The 23,211-nt window shown below is 51.5% G+C and overlaps 10 protein-coding genes across 10 annotated transcripts; 7 read left to right on the forward strand and 3 right to left on the reverse strand.

Annotated features, from left to right (window-relative positions):
• Window positions 1-934: 934 nt before the first annotated feature.
• On the forward strand, window positions 935-2,522 carry LOZ57_001873 (uncharacterized protein; the record flags this gene model as incomplete). The annotated part of the gene is made up of 7 exons (XM_049250955.1): window positions 935-1,009; window positions 1,061-1,147; window positions 1,200-1,263; window positions 1,310-1,575; window positions 1,636-1,907; window positions 1,964-2,389; window positions 2,444-2,522. 7 exons carry the CDS (start codon window positions 935-937, stop codon window positions 2,520-2,522), a joined length of 1,269 nt encoding a protein of 422 aa, XP_049109805.1.
• Window positions 2,523-3,233: 711 nt separating this feature from the next.
• LOZ57_001874 (uncharacterized protein) lies at window positions 3,234-4,219 on the reverse strand (the record flags this gene model as incomplete). Its single annotated transcript, XM_049250956.1, has 3 exons — window positions 3,234-3,325; window positions 3,396-4,017; window positions 4,106-4,219. 3 exons carry the CDS (start codon window positions 4,217-4,219, stop codon window positions 3,234-3,236), a joined length of 828 nt encoding a protein of 275 aa, XP_049109806.1.
• Window positions 4,220-5,056: 837 nt separating this feature from the next.
• On the forward strand, window positions 5,057-6,301 carry LOZ57_001875 (uncharacterized protein; the record flags this gene model as incomplete). Its single annotated transcript, XM_049250957.1, has 2 exons — window positions 5,057-5,735; window positions 5,817-6,301. The coding sequence occupies 2 exons, from the start codon at window positions 5,057-5,059 to the stop codon at window positions 6,299-6,301; spliced, it is 1,164 nt and encodes a 387-aa protein (XP_049109807.1).
• Window positions 6,302-7,186: 885 nt separating this feature from the next.
• On the forward strand, window positions 7,187-8,888 carry EPT1 (Phosphotransferase; the record flags this gene model as incomplete). The annotated part of the gene is made up of 7 exons (XM_049250958.1): window positions 7,187-7,326; window positions 7,449-7,458; window positions 7,536-7,693; window positions 7,762-7,808; window positions 7,880-7,975; window positions 8,037-8,704; window positions 8,760-8,888. 7 exons carry the CDS (start codon window positions 7,187-7,189, stop codon window positions 8,886-8,888), a joined length of 1,248 nt encoding a protein of 415 aa, XP_049109808.1.
• A 3,575-nt stretch (window positions 8,889-12,463) lies between these two features.
• Window positions 12,464-13,405, forward strand: FSH3 (Family of serine hydrolases 3; the record flags this gene model as incomplete). Its single annotated transcript, XM_049250959.1, has 1 exon — window positions 12,464-13,405. One exon carries the CDS (start codon window positions 12,464-12,466, stop codon window positions 13,403-13,405), a length of 942 nt encoding a protein of 313 aa, XP_049109809.1.
• Window positions 13,406-13,625: 220 nt separating this feature from the next.
• On the reverse strand, window positions 13,626-14,910 carry RPN5 (proteasome regulatory particle subunit; the record flags this gene model as incomplete). The annotated part of the gene is made up of 3 exons (XM_049250960.1): window positions 13,626-14,216; window positions 14,267-14,755; window positions 14,815-14,910. 3 exons carry the CDS (start codon window positions 14,908-14,910, stop codon window positions 13,626-13,628), a joined length of 1,176 nt encoding a protein of 391 aa, XP_049109810.1.
• Window positions 14,911-15,715: 805 nt separating this feature from the next.
• On the forward strand, window positions 15,716-16,222 carry LOZ57_001879 (uncharacterized protein; the record flags this gene model as incomplete). The annotated part of the gene is made up of 3 exons (XM_049250961.1): window positions 15,716-15,774; window positions 15,830-15,911; window positions 15,968-16,222. 3 exons carry the CDS (start codon window positions 15,716-15,718, stop codon window positions 16,220-16,222), a joined length of 396 nt encoding a protein of 131 aa, XP_049109811.1.
• Window positions 16,223-16,895: 673 nt separating this feature from the next.
• LOZ57_001880 (uncharacterized protein) lies at window positions 16,896-19,168 on the forward strand (the record flags this gene model as incomplete). The annotated part of the gene is made up of 4 exons (XM_049250962.1): window positions 16,896-17,676; window positions 17,737-17,915; window positions 17,975-18,114; window positions 18,172-19,168. 4 exons carry the CDS (start codon window positions 16,896-16,898, stop codon window positions 19,166-19,168), a joined length of 2,097 nt encoding a protein of 698 aa, XP_049109812.1.
• Window positions 19,169-19,444: 276 nt separating this feature from the next.
• Window positions 19,445-21,217, reverse strand: IPI3 (Pre-rRNA-processing protein ipi3; the record flags this gene model as incomplete). Its single annotated transcript, XM_049250963.1, has 2 exons — window positions 19,445-20,800; window positions 20,858-21,217. 2 exons carry the CDS (start codon window positions 21,215-21,217, stop codon window positions 19,445-19,447), a joined length of 1,716 nt encoding a protein of 571 aa, XP_049109813.1.
• Window positions 21,218-21,679: 462 nt separating this feature from the next.
• LOZ57_001882 (uncharacterized protein) lies at window positions 21,680-22,933 on the forward strand (the record flags this gene model as incomplete). The annotated part of the gene is made up of 1 exon (XM_049250964.1): window positions 21,680-22,933. The coding sequence occupies one exon, from the start codon at window positions 21,680-21,682 to the stop codon at window positions 22,931-22,933; it is 1,254 nt and encodes a 417-aa protein (XP_049109814.1).
• Window positions 22,934-23,211: the final 278 nt, after the last annotated feature.

Genomic DNA, 23,211 nt, shown 5'->3' on the forward strand with positions numbered 1-23,211 from the left:
GGCGACCATGCGCGATTGGGCGGGCAGCAGGCCGCCGGTCCCGCCATCCGCGCACATCCTGGGAGGGACGATGGGTCCGGCGTGCATGAGGCGCGCAGTGTGGAGGTTAGCTGGCGGGCGTGGGCGTGGGTGTGGGCGTGGGTGTGAGGCGGAGAGGAGGTGGACGGGGAGAGCCAGCGGAGAGGCGGGCGGTGGTGGTGGTGGTGGTCGTCGTGGTCGTCGTCGTTGTGGTTTGGCTCTTCGCCTGCCCAGACACCACTCTCGCTCTCGGTCTCGCCCACAACCTCGCGCTGTCAGCGTGCAACGTCGCCCAAGATCGTCACCCGAAGGCCCATCTTGCTGCAGCCGGCCTGGCGACGCTCTTACATATAGACTGTCGCCGTGCCGCTGCCCGCAGATAGCGTGCGGTGAACTCTGCTGCTACAGCTGCCGGCTCACGGCTTTGGAACTCGCGGAGCTCGACGTTGTTGCACCCGCGTCGGACCTTTGTGAACTACAGGCCGGCAAGATACTCTCTCTCTCACACGTCAGTCGACGGTCCCGGAGCAAGAGACTCACTGAGAAAGCCGGACGCCCTGAGAGACCATCGGTATGTTGCCCATCTCTATAAAAGCCCGCTGCTCCTCCTCGTTCTGTTGCTTCATTCCCACCAGCCCTCAGCCCATCACTGCCTCCAGCGCTCAAGCGGACTCTCCGCTACCCTCACTTCGCTGCTTTTTACTGCTGCTGTTCTGCTTCTTCTGTGTGCGTTCCCATGTATCCCTTCCTCATCGTCGAAGGCAGCGGCGTACCTCTCTATGCCTATGTGCCTAACGTCAAAAGGTATTCCTCATTCCCCCCCGCCCCCCCAGAAAAGCCGCCGCGATATATTACCGAGTTTCATGACCCGTTCGTCTCCCCCTACTTCCTGACGCAACCATATTTCCACGCTACCATGAGCTCCATTCCCTCGCCGGAGGAGCTGGAGCACTTCCAGCGCCTCTCCAACAGCTACGAGCCCGACTTGCAGGTGAGTCGACCGCACCCAGACCCTGCAACTGCCGAGCTGATCTGGTCCCAGGGCCCGCTGGTTGGTCCCAGGATGTCGACCAATGCAATCGTCAACGAGTATGCACAAGGTCATCCAATCTATGTTGCGAAGACGTCGGTATGTTAACGTTGTTTCCAGCCCTTACTATAGGAACCTGACCCAGACACAGGCCCTCGCTGCAACCCACTCGCATTACCGCACGATGAAGGGAGACGGCAATTGTGGCTGGAGAGGTACAAGATCCGCCCCGTTGATTCTCAAAATGCTTACCCTGTATAGCCCTTTCGTTTGGCTATTTTGAAGCCCTGTTGCGTCTCCGTGATGCCCGCAAGATTGCCGAAGAAATTGTCCGCCTCAAGGGCTTTAACCGGCTGATAGCCGCCAGTGGTCACGCAGAGGATTTGTTCGAGATGTTTGTCGACGCTTCTGTGTCTCTCCTCGAAGCGATGCTGAAAGCCATTGGGTCCGAAAACTACGATGATTCGGTCCTGATGGACGTTTACAACGACGAATACACCTCAACTTCCATCATCCAGCATTTCAGAGTGAGTCATATCTGGGCTGTTATTAATATTGTGACTTTCATTGACATATCTCTCACCTAGTTGATAACGAGTGCCTGGATGAGACTTCATCGTGATCAATATCAGAGTTTTCTGCCGGAACCCTTGGATCAATACTGCCAAAGGACTATTGAGACTGTGAAAACTGAGATTGATGAAATCGGCCTCCAGGGCTTGGTGGACGGTGTGATTTCCGATTCTGGCTTCGCCGTCCAGATTGCCTACTTGGATAGAAGCCAGGGTGACCAGGTTAATTTCCATGTCCTTACTCCTGGTGGCCCTAGCCTTGCCACTATCCGTTTGTTGTACCGACCGTGAGTGTCTCTCCTTTTCCATGCCGACTAGCTTTGCTGCTGACACTTGTAAATAGCGGCCACTATGATGTTCTGTATCCGACAGACCCAAATCAGCTGGATGTACCTGTGAACTTCCAGTTTGGGCTGACATATAGCAGCTCTTCCTGGTGCTCCGCCGGCTTACCGTTTGACATAAACTCTGCCTTGATATCCATTCCTGCCGTATCCATAGAAGACCAATACTTTCGCCCGATGCCGGTAAACCCTCACTTCCACCCGCCGATGGCCGTGAATCCCTTGGCCTATGAGGAGGTATATTCCGCAGCCCAACCGCCGCCACCGCCGCCGCCACCACCTCCACCTCCACCACGCCCACCGGTTGTCACCACCACTCTACCGCCTGCTGCTCCTGATCGATCTGGGGAGCTACCTATCCGAATGAACCCACTGGTTAGTGAGCCGATGAACACGATCCCACTGAGTTCTATTCCCTTTAGAAAGTAAGTGATTGGATGTTTGTTTACTATACGGAACACAACTTATGATCTATATAGTTCCCACCACAACCAAGCGCATTTTCGGAATCCGGACTTCCAGCCGTCTCAGTGGGATTACACAAAAGAATACAAATAGGGCATAACGGTGGCATTGTGAGCTTACGGAAGCTAGCGATGTATCCCCGATAATGAGCTACGATCTTTTTTTTTTTTCTGCCTGTCTTCATCGTTACCTCGTCTCACTTCATACTGCTGTCGTGAAAGTCCAAGGGACTGGCGTTTTAATTGAAAATTGTCATCCAATTTCATTATCTCAAGATAAACCTTGAGTTTTATTCTAGTCTGGACTAGAACATACATGTACTGAGGGGGTGTTGTGGCATGTTATTATTTGTGCCAACTGGAGTACAACCAAGGGTGTTTTCTACTAGTTAGCGTTCGTGCTTATCTCACATTCTCTCCTCTATTTATCCAAGCCAACATATCCCACCACATGTTTGTTGTGTGTTTTCGGTGTTATTGCTTTCTTTCGGTACAATATGGTTAGCAAGAATGATAAAAAAGGTGGTGCAAAATACTGCCTATGATGCTTTTAAATCACAAACTTAAATGTGCTCATTGATATGCCATCATTGGACGATAGCTCTCTAGATTACACAGCCTCGACCACAGCATATATGCGGGTGGAAGCTGGCCGGATATATATATCTCGGGCCGCTGTTCATACCCTTGGTATCATACCCCGACTGTCCAATGGGCCTTGGAAGTGCATGTGGGTGGACATAAGCAAGCACTTGAACCAATCATCAAGAATGCCTTCTGCGGAAGAGAGATATTCATTGGCACACTAATCCATGTCCATATCTCTAATCTCGGAATACGTTGGAACGGCCCTCACTGGCAGCCCATTTGCATGGAGGGCAACCAGGTCACGGACCGCTGCCACGTTGGTCCAGCGCGCACTCTCATGAGGCATGGATATTATTAGACAACGGCTGGCCCTGTCTACTCTGGCGGTCTTCCCCCCCCTCCCCCTCCTCCACCTCCTCCTCGGAGACCAGAGCCCAGTCGCGCACCCCACCCTTCCAGTCCGCGATTCTCCCCTCCCTGACCTGCACGGTGACCACCCTCACGCCATCGCCCACGGCGGGCACGTCGACGTCGGCATCGCCAATGGGACCAGTGGCGGCCTCGGAATTTCGCCGGAAGACGCCAAACTCCGAGGCGTCGGCGGCGAACGTGTTGTTCTCCAAATGGCGCTCCTTGCACCACCGCTCCTCGTCGCTGCCCGCCTCGGGGAAACGTGCGGTGCCGATGATGGTCGTGCTGATGCTGCTCAGGGCGCTCGTGTTGATGTTCAGCAGCAGCGTGGCCAGGCTGGATTGCGTGGCGGCGGGGGGCGGGGAGCCTTCGCGACCGGGGTCGCGGGTGCGTGTGGGCGGTCGGTGCGAGACCCAGTCGTGGACCAGTAGCGAGACGCGCGGGTTGGAGAGGAGGTTGAGGGTCTTTTTGGAGGCGGGGTTCGTGGTCATGATTACGGTGGGGTGGGGGGAGAAGGGCGTGCTGGGGAGATAGGTGTAGGACATGAGCGAGATGTGGGGGGTCAGGTTGTCGCACGTTGCGAGGTGCAGCTGCCAGCTCGGAGGACTAGCTGTTAGTGTTTCGTGCGCATTGGGAGTGGGGGGTATGCTGGCTATAGGGGCAATGTTGGCGGCGTACAAATCTGGAGTTCTTTAGGCAGGAGACGACTTCAGGCGGCAGGGTGGTGGAGTAGTGCGGGTGGGTGGTGCTCGCGGAGGGCTCATAGCTGAGCGGCGGATTGTGAGCAGCCATTGTGATTGACAGTCTGTCTGCTGGGTGGCTGACTCTGTGTCTGTCCGTCTATCGCGGTGCTTCATCGGCGGCTCGCGATGGTTCTCAATTGACTTTCCCGAAGCAGCTCGTCACATGACGTCCCGACAGGGCAACCCAGTGTCTTACGTCATGTTTCACTCACGTGACAACTAGGCCATATACGGTCTAGCGTGGCTGGGCGTCCCCGCACGCTTTGCCGTCGAGGAAAGGCTTGGCGCCGCTTCCCCAAGCTCGGCCGCCAGCAAGCTTGTTGCACGCCAACCGCCCGCAGCCGGTTTGTTTGCACTGCATCCCTTGCCGTCACCGCGCTCTCTGTCTCAGTTGCTGGTCTCTCTCGCTCAATTGCACACTGTTCTGTGCTCCAGCCTAGTTCTGTACCTCTGGCCTGTTGTCTGTAGTAGCATTGGCTGGCCCGCGTCTGCCCATCCACCCTGGTTGAAACTCCTCTGCTACCTGCAACCTGCTCTCCACTCCCCTGCCCGTGGCCTCTGCCGGCTGTTGCATGCAGTGCTGCTGCCCCTCCCTCCCAGCCTGTCGCATGTGCTACTACCTCTCTTAGCTGTGCCTGAGCGTTGTCAACTGATCCAGCTCCTCTACGTCGCACGCACGCATCATCCATTCCCTTCACTTCCGTTGTCTTCTGCTTGTTTCTCCCGTTCTGCTCTGCTAGCTCTCTCTTGTGTTCCTTGCCAATCTCCCAGTTGCCAGCTTGCAGCATCATCGTCGTTCATTGCGTTGTGATTCACCTCTACATTCTCTTCCGCACACCTGCAACTACTACATCAATAGCTAGCCCTCCTGTATCGCACAGTCATCATGCTGGCAGCACGTCTTGTTCGCCCTAGCCTGTCCTGCCCTTCCCTCGTTGCCCGTACCTTCGCTACTTCGAGCGCTGCTTTCAGATCTCCGTCCATCAGAGACATCACCCCAGACAATGCTGCTACATTCAATGCGCGTCAGAAGGAGTTCCGTGAGAACCTTGAGGCTGCACGGAAGAAGAAACTAGAGCAAGAGAGTCAGTCGGTTGATGATTTTGTTTCTTCTTCCCCTTCTTCTGCCACTTCTAGCCCTTCCTCCTCTCCCACCGCTCCAGGTGCGAGCGATGCGAGCGGATCTACCCTACGTCCCGTTGTTGATGCTGCCGATCGTTTAGATGGCCAGGCATTGGGCTCACTGTCTACTCACCGGATTTTAGGAGAAAAGCGTCAGGCAGAACTCAATAGCCAGGGTTCAAAGCGAGGCCCGCTGTCCAGCCTCATCTACGGAACCAAAGAGGGACAGCAGCTCGACAGGGACATCGAGAGATCGTTCTCCGAAGTACTTGCTCGTGGCAAATATGTTCACTCGATTGTGTTCCACAAAGTCAAACCAGACAAGGTCGACGAATACGTGAAATTGGTCGGCGAATGGTATCCCAAGATGGCAACTCTTGAGGCCAATCGCGTCAACCTTGTTGGAAGTTGGCGTACGCAAGTGGGTGATAACGATACATTTGGTATAGCACTAAATTCATTTGAAATATTCTTTTCTATCTCCTGAGGAAGATGCTAACTTTTTCCTCTCCCCGCGTTGTTAGTTCACATCTGGGAGTACCAGCGCTACACTGGATACCACGCATCTCTCCACAATATTTCCAAGCACCCTGATTTCGTCAAATTCGACCGCCAGCTCAAGTCTCTCATTGACCATAAGAACACCTCTTTGATGCAGGAATTCTCGTTCTGGCCCACGACCCCTCCTCGTCGCCTTGGTGGGATTTTCGAGCTTCGGTCGTATACACTGCACCCGGGAAACCTTTTGGAATGGGAGAGCCACTGGCGTAAGGGATTAGCAGCGAGACGCGTGGTGATGGAAGGCGTTGGCGCGTGGTTTGTGCAGATCGGAGACCTGAACACCGTCCACCACCTCTGGCAGTTTGCAGATCTTGAGGAACGCAAGAAGAGACGTGAGGAGTCCTGGAACATCGAGGGCTGGGCAGACACTGTGCATAAGACGGTGCCGCTCATCCAGACGATGAAGAGCCGGATTCTGATCCCAATGCCATGGAGCCCGGTTGGCTAGATGCAACGAATGCCTAAGTGAGCACCCATCGCAGCGAGAAACTACCACGTACACACTGCGGACACTGATGATATCATAAATGGAGAGTTTTGAGAGTGGAATTCCGAATACGATTGGGGGGAAAGCCAAGGCTGGAGGATTTCATAGCGCCCGTGATGCCAGCTCTGACCTGTGCATGTCTGGGAATGGCACGGAGCGCGTCACACATGTGCTGGACAGAGTAACTATGCCATGGAGGAAAGCGAGAGCAGCGATAAGGCCAGGTTGTGGCATCTTCTCTTCCGTGTTGCATAGAACAGTCCGTAGCCGCGTTGGTAGAGAAATGCTGATTTAGTTACTCCTGACTCCGTACATGTGCCTCCTCCACGTCCTCACCGTTTTCTAGAGCGTGCAGGCGGCAGGTTTAACCGACGCCGGAACCCGCCAATCAGCAGCGCGCGTTCGGCGAATTTCCAGGGCGAAAAATCAACAGAAGACGGCCAGCGACGGTGCGCGCAAGCCAGCGTTGAGTTGCTCCAAGCGTTCCTTAGCCCTCTGCCGTGGACGTCGCGGGTCATCCGGGCCTCCTATATCTTCCCCACTCCTTGCCAACATTATTGATGCTTCAAGCCACAGTGTTCCATCCTTTTTGCTGTTCGCATTAAGTATTCCATCTCTCCCTCCCGCGCGCGCCCCGTTGATTCTCCTTAAACAATCCCTCGTCATCCCACCTCCCCCCGTGTCGCTTGTCGCCCGCAGAGCACAGACTCACACGCCAGCCATCCGAGGACTCGTCGCCCAGTGCGAGTCCAGCCCTAGCGAACACCGCGCCTACCCGACGACAAGAGCAACACCGCCCTGGAGGCTGTTACTTGGGTGCCCTTCTAGGTACCCGTGCTGTCCGTCATGGTATACATCCGGCAATGGAATCTCAACGCTCTGCGGGAGTACAAGTACTCCTCCGTGGATAAGTCGCTCGTTTCGAAATATATCCTAAAACCTTTCTATTCAAATGTGGTTATCAAGTGTTTTCCCATGTCTATGGCGTGAGTAGTTTTTTTTTTTTGTAAAATGTTCTGCCTATCCTAGCATGGAAGCGGGATCGTACTGCTGCTGCCCTTTGCATTCTTCTGTTCTGATGGTATGCTTGTCTGTGATGGTAATATAGGCCGAATCTCGTAAGTCAAGCCCCCTGGCATCCCGTAAAATTACTTTTCAAATCACGGAGCTGATCTCGCCTTTCTTTTTCGTGTAGATAACGTTGACTGGGTTCTCCTTCGTCGTCATTAATTTCCTCACCCTGCTATGGTATAACTCGGGCCTGGATACCGATTGCCCGCGGTGGGTGTATCTAAGCTGGGCGATTGGTCTATTCCTATACCAGACTTTTGATGCTGTGGATGGAGCTCAAGCGTAAGCTATCCCTGCCTGTATTTTCCTAGCCTTACCCATTGAAGACCTCACGGCTAACAAGTCCGCAGCCGGAGAACGCGCCAGAGCGGACCATTGGGAGAACTCTTCGATCATGGTAAATCCGGATGACCATTGGTTGAAAGTTGAAAATATCCATATCTAACCTGAGCCGGTTCTTCTGTGTAGGGGTTGACGCCTGCAACACTGCTCTCGAAGTTCTTCTCTTTGCGGGTGCCGTAAACCTAGGATATACATGGCTGACTGTCCTTGCCCTTTTTGGCTGTGAGTTCACCTACTACCTTGAATAGTATGGTCTTAGACATTAATTGTCAACTCACCTCAGGCCTGTTTACCTTCTATGTTCTCACTTGGGAAGAGTATTACACCCAAACCTTGACACTAGGAATAGTATCCGGCCCGGTCGAAGGTATCCTGGCGCTCTGCTTGGTCTACATCTTCACCGCCATCATGGGAGGTGGCAGCTTTTGGCACAAGCCCATGCTCCCGACATTGGGCTTTCCTCAGATTCCACTAATCCCAGACCATGTTTACAACCTTCCTTTTACTTCGGCATGGATCGTCTACGGCGGAGTTATCCTCTTTTTTAACACCGCTGTCAGTATTTACACCGTCGTTGAAGTTCGACGAAAGCGAAGCTTAAACCCTTGGACACCCTTACTTGGCCTCCTGCCCACTGCCGCTGTTTGGTTCTTAGTCATGTCGTACCTCTACCTACAGCCTGTGATCCTCAAGTATCACCTCGTTCCATTCTCCTTGTTTGTTGGCATGATCAATGCTTATTCCGTTGGGCGAATGATCATTGCACACCTGGTGAAAACGAGCTTTCCGTACCACAACGTTCTGCTGCTTCCGCTTCTTCTTGCGGTACTAGACAGTGCTGCAACCCAGGCAGGTTTGCCATGGGGCGGATATCTTGGTAATAGCACCTACCAAGTAGCCTTCGTTTTCGGATGCCTGGGCCTCGGCGTGGGCGTGTATGGAAGTTTTGTCGTACGTCATTTCCGAATATTCCTCTCAAGTAGATGATACTGACCAATATCTATAGTATGATGTAGTCACCACGATTTGCGATTACCTGGATATTTGGTGCCTGACAATCAAGCACCCTTTCACCGAGAGAATGAACGATGCCCACAGTATCATCAACAACAGCAACAAAGGCAAATCCGCTTAAGTATATTCCTACCGACATTATACGCGCGTGAACCTTTCCACTCTCCCCTTACTCTTAGCCGAAACCAGCATCCTAAAGCCGCTAAGAATCTTCATATCTCGTCGACCTATCAATACTTTACCAGTAAAATCGTGTCTCCCGCAAGTTGTTCTTATTGTTTCGCCTAGAGTTTTGATACCACAAAATGCAGTGTATGCAGCGTCTAACGGCTTCCTTTTTGGCTGGCCTAGCCCCTTTTCTTGCCCTTTCCCGTGTACTACTTGTGGCTTCAAGCAGGCTTCGTCCACGATGCTTACCCACTTGCGGGTAAAATAATAGATTTTTTTAATACAGCTTTGACCTCTTATTTGTGTTTGGGATTTTTCCGTGAGAGATGCCCATGATAGTGTAGATAGAAACACCCTAAGATATATCGCAGATGCTTGAAGTATATACGAAGTGCTGTGTACACATTTTGGGCCGACGATCAAAGCAACAGCTGGTGACTAATCAATGCGGCAAGTGGTCGTGCAGCCCCCGCAGGCACCCTAGCTGTTATTGGTTGCACCGCACGGCGCTAGACCAAAGCGGCTAGGTAAGCGAGACCACAGACTTGCTCCCTCAGCCGAGTTTTTGCCTCCACGAAACCGCCAATTCTTCGTTGCTGCTGACCCGCGACTTCAACCACCCGTCGACTGAACAGATCTCGAGACTCCTCCAAGCCCACTCGCAGATATCTCGTCGTTCACGTCACCATGGTACGTTCTAGCCAGTTTTTTGAAATTTCGAGATGCCAGCAGCGTTAGAGTTGCGGCCCCATGGCGATGAATTTGAGCTCTCGCCTTGACGACAATTTTGGAGTGCAATTTTGATGGCTAACAGCGACTTTCTCTCACCAGGTTCTCGCAGTCGATCTCCTCAACCCTACGCCTCAGGCTGAGGCCCGCAAGCACAAGCTCAAGGTACACTCGCCCCTTCGGACGACACACGACTTACAGGACCAACCACTGACGCGGTGAATTTGATACAATTAGACTCTCGTGCCTGCTCCCCGATCCTTCTTCATGGACGTCAAGTGCCCCGGCTGCTTCACAATCACCACCGTTTTCTCGCACGCACAGACCGTCGTCATCTGCGCTGGATGCTCGACCGTTCTCTGCCAGCCCACCGGTGGCAAGGCCAGATTGACAGAGGGATGCTCGTTCAGGAGAAAGTAGAGGCCGAAAAATAATGACGAAAAAAAGGGGAAATTTGTTGTCGTGAATAGCTCGAATTTACCAGATAACAATCATGTCAAACAAAGAAAGCATTCATGGCGTTCTATACTCTCTCTCCCTCTCTCTCCCACACCCCGTTTTACCTGACACCTACCTTTCCTACCTCGACTTCTCTGGTTCGCCTGGGCTATCATGGCAAGTTTCCCCACAGATAGAAGATGGAATGAATCAAATACTTTTCTTCACATTCTGTGCTGTGCTGGAACGGCAAAAACAACACGGGACAACATGTCGTTGCACGGTTTTTGAATTATTCTCGACAACACGCTTCGGAAAAGGCGGAGGAGTTCCGGATATCTGGCGATTCTTATGACCCTTGTTCACCGCGCTTTTTATTCGTCTGCACAAATATTCGCCTCGCTTCTGCTGCCTTGCATCTTCGCTCCCCGGACTGCCATTCGTCTTGCTTTTTAATCATCACCAGGAACTCGTTTTCAATCGTCGACACTTTCAGAGGGACAGGAGAAATGGATGCAGTTGTCTATGACGACCTTGGGCCTTTGTTTAGTGCTGGCTGAGAATTGTCTTGTTTTGCGACATTCTTAGCGGTGCCTTCTGGCTGAATTAGGTTCATGGCAACCTATGCTGTTTCATTGAGGATACCTACCTTCCTGACCGTGTACAAACTCGAGAGGTTCGACTTGTGTGTGGAGCCCAGTCATAGTTGATTGGGACCACAGGGCGGATCTTTGTATGCTATGATCAGTGTTTCTTATTGAATGAGTTTCCCTCATATTCCTTCTCTAGTTTTTGCTTCGTACTTCATATGTGCCATCTGATAATTATATCCTCCTGGAACCTTCTCCAGGTTCATGCCATGGCCCTTCATACATACCTGTAAAAAGACCCGATCGTAAAGTTTACGACCAAAGCTTCCAGAGCCAAGAATACGTTAAGTCCGCTCCATATATGGAGTAGGCGACCACCCCCCCTTGTCATGTTGAACACCCGCCTTCAAGAGACGTTTTCTGAGTGTCAACCTGAAAATATTCTATAACTTTGGACCCAGAATTGATTCCCAGTCGAGCGCCAGCTCTACCCGGTTTGGTTTGTGCCCTCGTGTCTTCTTGAGTTGAGGTGGATGGAGTCCTATAGTCCTTTTCGCCGGCATGGTCCTGAAAGGAAGCGCGGCCTTTTCCTAGCGCAAGGATGTACCCCTCTCTCTCTCTTCCAGGAATCATCTAGGCCAAACAACGGTGTATTGACCGGGTGTGTCATGGCAGCTGCCGGCCAGTCAGCTCCTTTGGTGGCTTGGTTAGAGTTGCATTGACGGAGTCAGCGTTGAGGGTGAATCCAGAAACAGCGGTCAAGCGGGAGGGGAGATATAAAACTCCCTCACGTCCCCTCGTCCCCAGAAACACACCTCGCATACTACCCCCCTCAACGATACCAAGCACTCAGACTTCCATTCCGCAAACATGTCGGGCAACAGCAACAGCAGCGGTAACTCCAAGGGCTTCACCTACACGTCCTCCGGGACCAACAGCCAGGTTCGTTCTTCTACAATGCTTGACATACCCCTTGGATTGTGCCCATTTCATCTTGCTAACCTTGCATACTTCAGGGCAACCATTACTGCTCTCGTGACTATGGATCCGGAGCTGCCAACAGCAACTCATACCACTATTCCAATACGTGAGCCTATCTATACTTGACTATCTTGGTTTAATGATAGTAGCTCAACACAACCCCACATTGCAACGGATCCTACTACTACAGCAACCCCAATGGAAGTACCTACTATAACAGCGGCCAGGGGAGTTCGACGTATACTTCTCCAAGCGGCAACGTTACGAAGAAGTAAAGGCGGAATTGAGAACAGCAGGCATCCTGTCGCTGTCACTGCTTTTCATGCTTGGCAGTGCTTGTAACCGACTCTGGGTTAACTATAGTTATGTATATCAATCGCCTGCCTTGTGGAGCTCTCTCCAGCATGGATTTCTATAACGACGCTTAACTTTGTATTCTGGGAGGGATTCGTGAAGCCGTTTAGTCAGACAGTTTTAGTCACAGCATCAATGAAAGCAGTTTATTCTACTGGAGATGTGTTCTCACTCTGTAATCCTGCGGCCCTACCGGGCGGGCATCGTTGGTGGCCGAACCCGCCGCGCCTAAAACCGTTACGCCGAGGCAAGCGCCATCCAACACCACCGCCAGCGCGCACCGTCGATTACGAGTTTGATGGGCGCCCGGCTGGTCTCCGCGAGCTGCTCTCTTGTTATCACATCTCCACGGCTGCTTCTGCGCCTCTCAACATACTCCTTGCCTCTGCCTCGCTTTCATTCTGTTTCTCCCGCAGCCCTGACGAGAACGAGAGCAATGGCGGCCGAAAAACCCGTCCTCAAGATCCTCATGCTGCACGGCTACACACAATCTGGACCGCTATTCCGAGCCAAAACACGGGCCCTTGAGAAGCATCTCCAGAAGTCGTTTCCTCTGCACTCCGTTATCCTTTCCTACCCCTCTGGCCCCATCCGCCTCGACCCCGCCGACATCCCCAACTTCCGCCCCTCGTCGACAGAATCGGAGGAACGCTCGTCGCAAGAGCTCTACGCGTGGTGGCGGCGTGTCACCGGCATTGACCCGCCCGAATACTTGCAGTTCGACTGCGGCCTGGAAGTTGTCGCGAACGTACTGAGAGACGAGGGCCCGTTCGATGGCGTAATCGGATTCTCCCAGGGCGCCGCTTTCGCCGCTATGCTTGCCGGCCTGCTCGAAGACGGAAGACAGGAAGCATTTGAATACTTCTCAAAGCCGGAGAACAACAGCTCGCCGCTCACCCGCGCTTCAGGGAGCTTTGCCCAGCCGATTCCCACGCAGCTGCCGCAGCCAGTCATCGGCACCGTCTCCGGTGTCTCCTTTCCTACTCCCTTTCTAGGCTTAACGCAGCCTCCTCTGAAATTTGCCATTTGCTATTCTGGATTTCGCGCACCGGGTGCGCGATATCGTGCTTTCTACGAGCGCCCCGCGATTCGTACGCCGGTCCTGCACGTCCTGGGCAGCCTAGATGCCATAGTTGACGAGAGTCGGAGCCGGTTTCTAATCGATTCATGTGCGGGTGATCCGGAGAAAGAAGGAAAGGTGATTTGGCATCCAGGAGGCCATTTTCTACCGTGCCAGAGACCGTATCTGGACGGAGCTGCCAAATTTATCAAGGAGTGTTTGGAGCTGGGCGGTGGCCTGGATAAGAGCGAGATACGCCGTGGTGGTGGTAAGTCGGAGATCGATAGTCCGGTGGAAGATATGGCCATGCCGTTCTAATCAATTGTTGGAAACCTAGGGGATGACTTGATTACCCCACGGATATGAATTGGAAATCGAAGCCCATGGCTGGCGACGGGGATAGACCCCTAAAGCTATCTATAGACCCAAAAAGTCGGAGTTTGCAGACTAGTATCATTATAGAGTACTTATTGTGCTATTCCAGAGCAGCGATGCCCTGGCCAAAGGTAGCATACAGTCGCTAAATTCACAAAAACAATTAACGAGCCCTCGCCTTTGGTGCAATGCGAGCCATCATCTCTTCTTTGGTAATCAAATGATCGATACGCTCAAGCAATCCTAACAAGCTCTTCATATTCCCGCTCCACTCGTTCAGCACGTCATCTGCATCACGCGGCGTAGCGAAGTTAATGATCCCCGCTGGACGATCAATTCTTGCAAAGATCGTCTTTGACGTAACCAAATCACTGATATACTTCTCCGTTTCGGCGGCATCGAGATCGAGAAGCTCAGTTAAACGCTTCGTCTGGATGCGTGTGTAGTATTTAGCAATCACACGGATATTGTGCTCGATAACTCGTTTGCGGAGATTTTGCCATCTGCGGTGTGGCTTATCATCCATAGAATGGCCTGGTTGGACATCGAAAACGTCGGTGCTGCAGAGATGAGGACCAAATTGCTCCGAAACCATAGGCCAACGCATGAGTTCGTGGGTGGTGAAGAATTTAATCAGCTGGGCCTCGACTGGGACCAAAGAGTTTCGAGAATCAGCCTTGACGCGGTACAAGAGATCCGATTGCTCATTATCGTGCGGGGATAAAACGACGTAATAGATGATACGTTGAAGAGTCTGGCGTTTAATTAGTTAGGAAACGAAGAAAAAGAATTTGTTAAACTTACTGCTCGAAGCTGGTCTGGATTTTCTTCTACGGAAACGGTGTCGAGAACCTGTCGGTAATGCTTGCATACCTCAAGGTATTGGTCTTCATGGTTTGCTATGATAATCTGTTGCTCGTAATATCTTAACTTGAGGTCTGTAACATCCTCATCCTTTTCCACAGGTGGTTCGTCCGGCTTTCGTTGCCGCTCACGCTCTTCCTCCAGCTTCCTCTGCTTCTCGATCTCTTCAGGTGTCTTCTTAGGCTTCCGAGCAAAGTATTTCGTATTAATTTTTCGACTGAGAACCTTGGCTTGGGTCCAGTCCCCTCTAGATATACATAAGGCGACCTGTTCGAGAATAAAATCTGTCTTCTCTCTCCTGCTCATGGAGCCAAACGTCTCAACCTGGAGTTCGCAGAGAATATCGGCGGCAGCAACGATGTCTCCTTGAGATTTCTTAATCTCGGACAAAATCCGTGTTACGCGAGCTCTTTCTACCTCGACGAAAATCTAGGGAAGATCGAATAAGCAAAAGGCTGCATAATCTCGTCAATCTTCGTCAGCCCTACCTTTCCCTCTGTAACGGTTCTAAGTGTTTCGATCAAAGACAGTTTGATCTCCATATTAGGTGCTTCGTCCAAGAACTTAATCACTTCCTGCACCATTTTTGTTGTCGCCTGTTTGAGCTGGCCATGTTTTTTCGAAAGAGCAACGACCTGCTCATTTAGTAGCAACCAATCCGGGGCATCCTTGCAGAGTGTACAGATCGCGACTAGAAGCCGAGATGTGGAAGGTAGATCGGATGACTTTGCCGCAAATTCGTTAGTTGGAACGAAGAGATGTGTATATCGGATGCTGGTACCTGTCTGGCTTGTTTTTCTAAAATAAGTAGTTTGTCGATAGCGGCTTGTATGTTTGTCTACAAAAATTGAATTAGTTGGGTTCAATTTCTAGACTGATATTTAGAATTGAGGTTCATGCCTTTGCTAGCTGTTGGGCCTCAGGAATTTGTAGGTCAACATCTTTCGTGAAGTCCTTGTCTGGTTTGAACAGCGTCCCATTAGACATGATGGGCGTCAGACGGTAGGACTCTGATTTATTCAATTAGTTCGTGAAATTTGAGCTATCTAATATAGCACAGGATGCGGTGTTTTTGAAAATGAATATGGCGTATGAAGCATCAGGTTATCCAGAGCTTCCTCCGGCTTTAGGTGAGGTTATTGATTATGTAACAAATGCCAGCTTACATAAACCAAACTTCCTTGAGATTGGCTGGAAATGACTATAGCCGCGCGCATGCGGCTCCGGCTGCTAATTTTAGCGCCTTTGACGCGGTATCGGCATATCAATAATCCGGTTCATCACCGCCGCCGAATACCAAACCGCTTGACAATGACAGATTGCTTGTTATTCAACTTTTAAGAACAAAAGCCCACGAGCTAGAGCGGAGGAGTTATTACTTTCTTCATCATGGCTAGCTCACCTGGATCCAACAAGCCTTACGTTTCTAGAGGACAAGTTCTTCCAAGGTAGGATATGCTTCCCAAGCTGCGAGCTGAAACGCGCATGTTAATATTCCCACAGCCCGCCCCTTACTGTGAGAATTGGAAATTTCATCTACTCGATATATGCCATTCTTGGTCTTTACTTTGTCAGCCTATTCTCGGTACGCAATGGTCAATCCTAATCATGCCCCTGCTAATCAATATTGTCTCCTTTCAGCTGGACCCTTACTCGGCTGCCCAGAACTCGAGGTTCAACGTTGTAAGCCCACCGAGCAGGAATATACGAGGGACGCGGCCCGGTTGGGGTGGTGCCGGCGGCGGGCCTCCCGGGGGCGGTGGAGGTGGAGGCGGAGGCGGTGGTGGCAGCTGGGGATGGGGAAGCGGCACTGGTGGTGGTGGAACTGACGGACCTTCAAAACGGATTGGCCGGGTCGACGATGTTAGAGGCCCTGAGTGCAGGAGCTGTGGATAGCTTGAGCAGGATATCAGAGATGATATGACCGTAAAGATGGACCCGTGAACGCTGTTTGTTGCATCGAGACCCGAGGTATACCTCTGGACGTTTTTCTGAAGCCATTCCTTCAGTTATATAGTAGACGTGCACAGGTTTTGTTTGCAAAGTTACTCCGTTCCTTACATCCAGCAAATCTCGACCAGCTGCGGTTAAGGCAAGGGCATTTGGGCGTTTCTATGACCCCGAGGAAGCTAATTTGACCAAAATATAGCCAAATACCATCGATTTCAGCTGCCCCAACAGTCAACTGGAGAGAGAACGGAGAGAGTAAGCGTCATGCTAATTCTACGACGGCAGCGAGACTCGAGAGTTGCCCGTTTTTGAGTTCCTACTTGGCGGATTAGATGCTCCGCTCACCACCCCGCCGCTCGCCGCCAGGAAACCATGAGTCCTGCCCACCACCAAAATCCCCCCAGGATTCCACCCTAGCAAAGCGCTTTGACCAACAGACGGGATGTATTCGTGCCATTGCGAAGCTCTAAATCTCGTCACGTGCAGCTGCGGAGCTGGAGCGGCGGCGGGAACCAGCGTCGTCACCAACTCTGGGCAATTTACGCTGGAGGAATTCACCACTGACAAACAGAATTATTTAACTGCATTCGAGACAGTCTAGGCCCTGGAATCTGCAATAATGTCGCTACCAACATCAGACGAAGAGTGGGCCTCGCGCATTTCGCAAATCAAGGGTTCTCTCCCAACCCCGATACCCCTGACGAGCCGCCCAGTTCCTGAACTCACCGCACTTGCACGCACGATCGATCACACGCAACTCTCCCTCTCTGCTACGCCGTTCCAAATTGATACTCTATGCTCTGAAGCGCGCGAATTCAATTTTGCGACGGTGTGTGTTCGAGCAAGCTACGTTTCCCGTGCGGTTAAAAATCTCGAAGGATCACCGATTGGTGTCGCGTGCGTGGTTGGATTTCATGAAGGCACTTATCCCACCGACAAAAAGGCGGTGGAGGCCGAGGAGGCATCGAAGAATGGCGCCACTGAGTTAGACATGGTCATGAACTATGTGCAACTCAAGGAAGGGCAGTACACAGCTGTGTTTAACGACGTACAGGCGGTCAGAAACGCGGCTAAAGATGTTACCCTGAAGGTAATTTTGGAGACATCGCAGCTGAGCAGGGATCAAGTTATTGCAGCCAGTGTGGTGTCATGCCTTGCAGGTGCCGACTACGTGAAGACCAGCACCGGCTTCAATGGTCCCGGTGCTCGTGTCGAAGATGTGGCCCTAATGAGGGCGGTGTGTGACCTGGTGAGCAAAGAAGTCAAAGTTAAAGCTAGCGGAGGCGTCAGGACCGCCGGAGACTGCATCAAGATGATTCAGGCGGGGGCTGATAGGATAGGCGCGAGTGCTGGAGTCAAGATTGTCAACGAGGAGCAGACAACAGACTCCAGTGCGCCAGGTTCGGCAGCATACTGAATGTATCCAAACGCATTGGTCAGTTTAGAATAACTAGTTGTAGATCTACTACTCAAAATATATCGATTTCTACTTCAACGCTGGAGTTTTCAATATCATGCGCACGTGACGGTTGGCCAGGCCTTTGACGCTGCGGAGCCGCGCGCGGCTTTCCGATTCGAGGGCTTCAATCCCTTCAAGGACGAGACAGTATTCGTCTGGCCGATTATGCACGACTCCAAGGTCAGAACTTCAGCCACCAGCGCCGTATCCACTAGTTAGTTAATGGGCAATTGTTACAGAAACGGAAGATTTCCCACGAGGCGAATTCACGCGAGCATGAGGACTCTCCAGATACGTCGAAGCCAACGGCGGTGTTCACGCCGCAATGCGGGCGATCCCATACCCTGAGTGTGGCGCTCCCGGGTAGCATTATTGCTAAGTATGCTCTTTTGTTCTGGACCCAAGGTATGGTTGAATGCTGACGGCTTCATGGCAGTGCCAAATCGCATGACCAAAAGACTTTCCTTGCCGGCTCCATTGCACGCGCCCTCGCGGTATTCTGCGTCGATGAAATCGTTATATTTGAAGATGAGCCTCGCCCCCAACCTATCGGAAATGGCCAGCCGCATGAAATGGAGTATACGGCCTTTACCGACCCTTGCCATTTCCTGACACATGTGCTCTCCTACCTCGAGACGCCTCCGCATCTACGACGGGATTTATTCCCCATGCATCCGAATCTGAGGACAGCAGGTACATTACCAAGTTTGGATATGCCGCACCATATTCGGGCCAACGAATGGTGCGAATATCGGGAGGCTGTCACGATACAGGGTGAGAATTACGGGGTGGAAGAAAATGCTTCGGAGAAAACTGTCAAGAAGAAAAGTAAAAAGCTCTCAAAGGCGCAGCGAGAACAAGGGGCATTCTCCCAAGACGGTCTATCTAAAGACGAGATTACACTGGTCAAAACAGGTCTTCCAGAACCTGTTCGCCTTCTCGATCTCTCGATTCCACCTCACACTCGTCTCACGCTCAAATTCAAAAGCCAAGATCCCGCCGATGGAGCCGATCCCGTTGATCCCGCTACTCCACGAGAAGAAGCAGGGTACTACTGGGGTTACTCCATCCGCCGTTGCTCCTCGCTGTCAAGCGTATTCACTGAGTGCCCCTTTGACGGTGGATATGATTTATCCTTCGGAACTTCTGAACGAGGAGTACCACTTGTCGATATTCTACAAAATCCAGAAGAAATTCCACAATATAAGCACCTGCTACTTGTATTTGGTGGAGTAGCGGGCTTGGAGGTTGCTGCTAAAGTCGATTCTGAGCTAGTAGAAAAAGGCATCAAGCCGGGAGACGTGGGCGGCTTGTTTGATTACTGGGTCAACATTTTGCCAGGGCAAGGTAGTAGGACAATTCGAACAGAAGAAGCTGTCTGGCTAGGATTGATGGGCTTGAGAGAGGTTGCGGTGACGAAGGGGCGCGACTGATGCCCTCACTTATATTGCGAACAGAGGATTGGCCTTCTGAGCCAACCTTCTTGTATATGATCAATTCATATCATGGTTAGTCTGGGAAAAACAGGGTCCAGAGATTAAAAATATCCTTCGGCACTGCTTAAATAGAGCATTGGACAACCACCCATAAAATGAGATCTTTGTTAAACCACTTTTCTCTCCCAGCGCCACCGTTTAGCCCGTAAACGCCTCGCGCTTGAAAATGACCCCTAAATAGAAAATGCACATTCCAAATTGCAGGCGACATCCTTAGTCTTGACCGCTCGTCTCGTCACACTCGCTCATTTCTGAGTCATCATCCACCATTTCCTTCATAACTGTATCCCCGTTTTTCCCACTTTTCTCGGCTTGGAACCACGCTTCCCGTCTCTTCAAAGCATTTTCATTTTTACTAGTTTGTGTTTTTAGTTTAGCTTTTTGAGCTCTTGTTTGCTTATCGAGCAGGTCATTGTTGAGATCCTCTAGGCCAGAAATGTATTCCTGAAGCTTTATCATTTTAACCGTATCAGACTTGTGGGTCGATTCGTGTACAGAAAGCTGTCGTTTGAGTGACTGAATTTCTTCTTCAAGAGCTGAGAGTCGAGAAACGTCACCAGACGGTAATTTTTCATCGATTTCCATGCTAGTACTCTGTTTGAGGGAAGGATCTTGTGAACCTGTGCGTAAAGCATGCAATTCGACAAGTCCTTCGAATAATAGATCAGACGGAAACGAAGGATGAGAAAGGGCAGCAGCAAATTCATTTTCAGTGTCGTATTGGGATGAGGAGGTAAGTTGGGCGGTAAATGAGTACGCGATAGGAATTCTGTCTTCAGGAGCCTGAGTGTTTGATAGTGCAGGGTCATACCGCGGTTTCACAATGTTATGGACAGCTACCTCTTGGATAGTTTTTGGTAAACCTGTTGGCGGGAGCATGTGGATATTTGTAACAGGATAATTGAACGAAGATACGGTTGACGAGAATCTTCCTTTAGATATATCCCAGGAAAGCACATCTCCTCCCCGGTGACCCGACAGAAGACTTGTTCCATCATAAGATAGCGTAAGACACTCCGCAGTCCCAAAATCAGTAGAAGGCGGTAGCCAGCGGTCGCTGGCGGATAGCTGGGAAGGGGTGGCTTGTTGTGAAGCATCGTAAAGGATATTTTGTATAGATGGATTTTTGAAAAAATCAACTAGTTGGGTACTCCCGTCATCATAACCAACGTAAAATGCCCTGTCTGCGGGATCGATGGTAAGACAGAGTGGATTTCCAGGGAGAAGGAACGTTCGCAAAATCTTTCCCGTTCGATACTCCCAAACAATGGCTGTGCGATCCTTTGAGATGGAAATAGCAATATTACTTTTATTGCTGCTATGGCCAGTGCCAATGCCAGTAATTGCGGCGGAGTGGTTTGTGATGCTGCGGATCGGTGAATTCGATGCCGGCATGCCCTGCCCACTAGAATGGGGCTTTGAAAAGGAAATCAAATCAGGTAAAGACCAAACGTGTACACTGCCATCTTCTGAGCCAGATAAAATGAAATTATTGGTTATATCGACGGTGAGGCAGGTAATGGGCTGTAAGTGCGCTGCCGGCGTAGAAACTTGTCTTCCTGTGCACACCTGAAGCATGAGTTAGCATAGGCTCTCTCAAGGTCATTTCAATCAGACTTCTCAGACCTCCCACAGTATTAGCCTCCCACCATCTGTGCCTAGCACTAATATAGCGTTCCCATCATGGTCTTTGCCTGCGATCGCAACACTGCGTATTCGCTCCGAGAAAGGAATTGTGGCTTCCTGATTTCCGCGCTCCCGGCTGTACACATTGACCACAGCTTTGCCGGCCTGCGCGGCAAATATATGAGAAGCGGTTACAGCCAAACAATTAGGCTCCGTGGAGCTCTTTTTCAACGTTGCGCGTATGGAAGAATCCGGTTGGAATTCATAGATGCAGATTCCGACGTCCTTGAGAGCGGACGATGGAGGCGGCGCAGAAGCATTGAGAGACGAGAACGATGCAATAAAGCTCTCAGAGAGCATCGCAGCGCCAGGCGAGACTTGAAGTCCCCTTTTAAAGATTATCAAATGAATCTCGCAACAACAGCTCTCTCAATTTCTCGCGAAAGCTTCGATTGGCGGCGAGTTTGCTCTGTTTGCAGCGGCACCGGGAAGCTTATTCTCCGGCGCGCAACCGGAGAAGAAACGGCGAGATGGCGAAGAGCATCACTCTCGCGCGAGACAGGCAAAAGACGAGGCAAACGTGAACCGGTATAAGTCTCTCGTTTAGCATCTCATCAGGCCTATTTGACTGCACTGTGAACAGTCGAAAGATCACGTTGGAAGAACGATTTTCCGAGCGCTTCGAATCGGAGAGCGGCGATTAACAATTATTTTTTCAAAAGTGCCGTCGGATATCGGACAGAAGACTGCAGAGGTAACGATAGACGCTGCAAAGCCCTCTTATCTTTGTCCTCTAGCCAGCTAACACGCCCGCAGTTGGTCATGGCTGTTTGTGCCAGTAGAATAAGATGCTTCAGCCCAGCGGTCTCGCTCCGCCTTGCCTCGACTTCCAAGACGTATGCGACTACTGCATCGCCAGATCCCGCCATCCCGCCCTCATCATCTACCTCGTCTACTCCCTCTCCTTCTAAACGGCCTCGCACGTCGTTTCAAGACAGGCTCAATGCCGGCCCTTCGTTTTCCGACTTTGTTGCTGGCGACAATGCCCGTATCGTCGATCCCGCCGAGGCCTATGCGTTGAAGACCGCACTCGTCGGCCCCAAGGGCAAGAAGAAGCCGATGACGCGTCTGCCTCCGTGGCTGAAGACGTCTATTCCGGATTCCGGAAACTACAAACGTATAAAAAATGATTTGCGAGGGCTTAACCTACACACGGTCTGCGAGGAGGCCCGATGTCCTAATATCTCCGAGTGCTGGGGCGGTAGTTCTAAATCTGAGGCTACGGCTACGATAATGCTTATGGGTGATACATGCACCAGGGGCTGTCGATTTTGCAGCGTCAAGACGTCGAGGACACCGCCTCCATTAGACCCGCATGAGCCGGAAAATACCGCGGAAGCGTTATCAAGGTGGGGCTTGGGGTACGTTGTTCTAACGGCGGTGGACCGTGATGATTTGGTAGATGGCGGTGCTAGGCATTTTGCCGAAACCGTGATGAAGATCAAACAGAAAGCCCCCAACATCCTCGTGGAGTGCCTGACTGGCGACTATGGCGGCGATCTGGAAATGGTCAAGCTCATGGCCGGGTCTGGACTCGACGTGTACGCGCACAACGTCGAGACGGTGGAAGCCCTGACTCCGCAGGTGCGCGACCGCCGAGCGAGCTTCCAGCAGAGCTTACGAGTCCTGGGAGCCGCAAAGGAGGCAAAGCCATCGCTTATCACCAAAACGTCGATGATGCTTGGGCTGGGTGAAACGGAGGATCAGATGTGGGACGCCTTGCGGCAGCTGCGGGCGGCGAACGTCGACGTCGTGACGTTTGGGCAGTACATGCGTCCGACGAAGCGACACATGCCCGTGCATGAATATGTGCGGCCGGATGTATTCGAGCTGTGGAAAGAGCGCGCGTTGGAGATGGGGTTCTTGTACTGTGCGAGTGGGCCGTTGGTACGGAGCAGCTACAAAGCTGGGGAGGCGTTTATTGAGAATGTGCTGAAAAAGAGAAGAGCGGCTGAACCAACGGGGAGCGAGGCTACGCGAGTGCAGGAGGTGGTCGCCGGTGGGATCGCAAGATGAAATTTCTTTGGAGCAAATTTGAGGATTTGATGATGGCGTTTCGAGAGTTGGGGGCCTAATTTCCCCCCGGAATTTTGACTTTCTGTTTCAACAAGAGTGGCCGGACGCCGAATCTAAAATCAACCTCAATGCAATTTCTTCGCTTCCACAAAAGAGAGAAACAAAAAAACGATACTTTTTTTTTTCATGATTTCGATGGTCTTGACTCAAGCCCACATTCCAATGTTTCATCGTAAAATAAATTGGTGTGTCACAAGTTTCTCTATAAGCCTCACCCA

This window comes from Ophidiomyces ophidiicola, assembly GCF_022830035.1.
Source record: "Ophidiomyces ophidiicola strain CBS 122913 chromosome Unknown scaffold_5, whole genome shotgun sequence".
NCBI lineage: Eukaryota > Fungi > Ascomycota > Eurotiomycetes > Onygenales > Onygenaceae > Ophidiomyces > Ophidiomyces ophidiicola.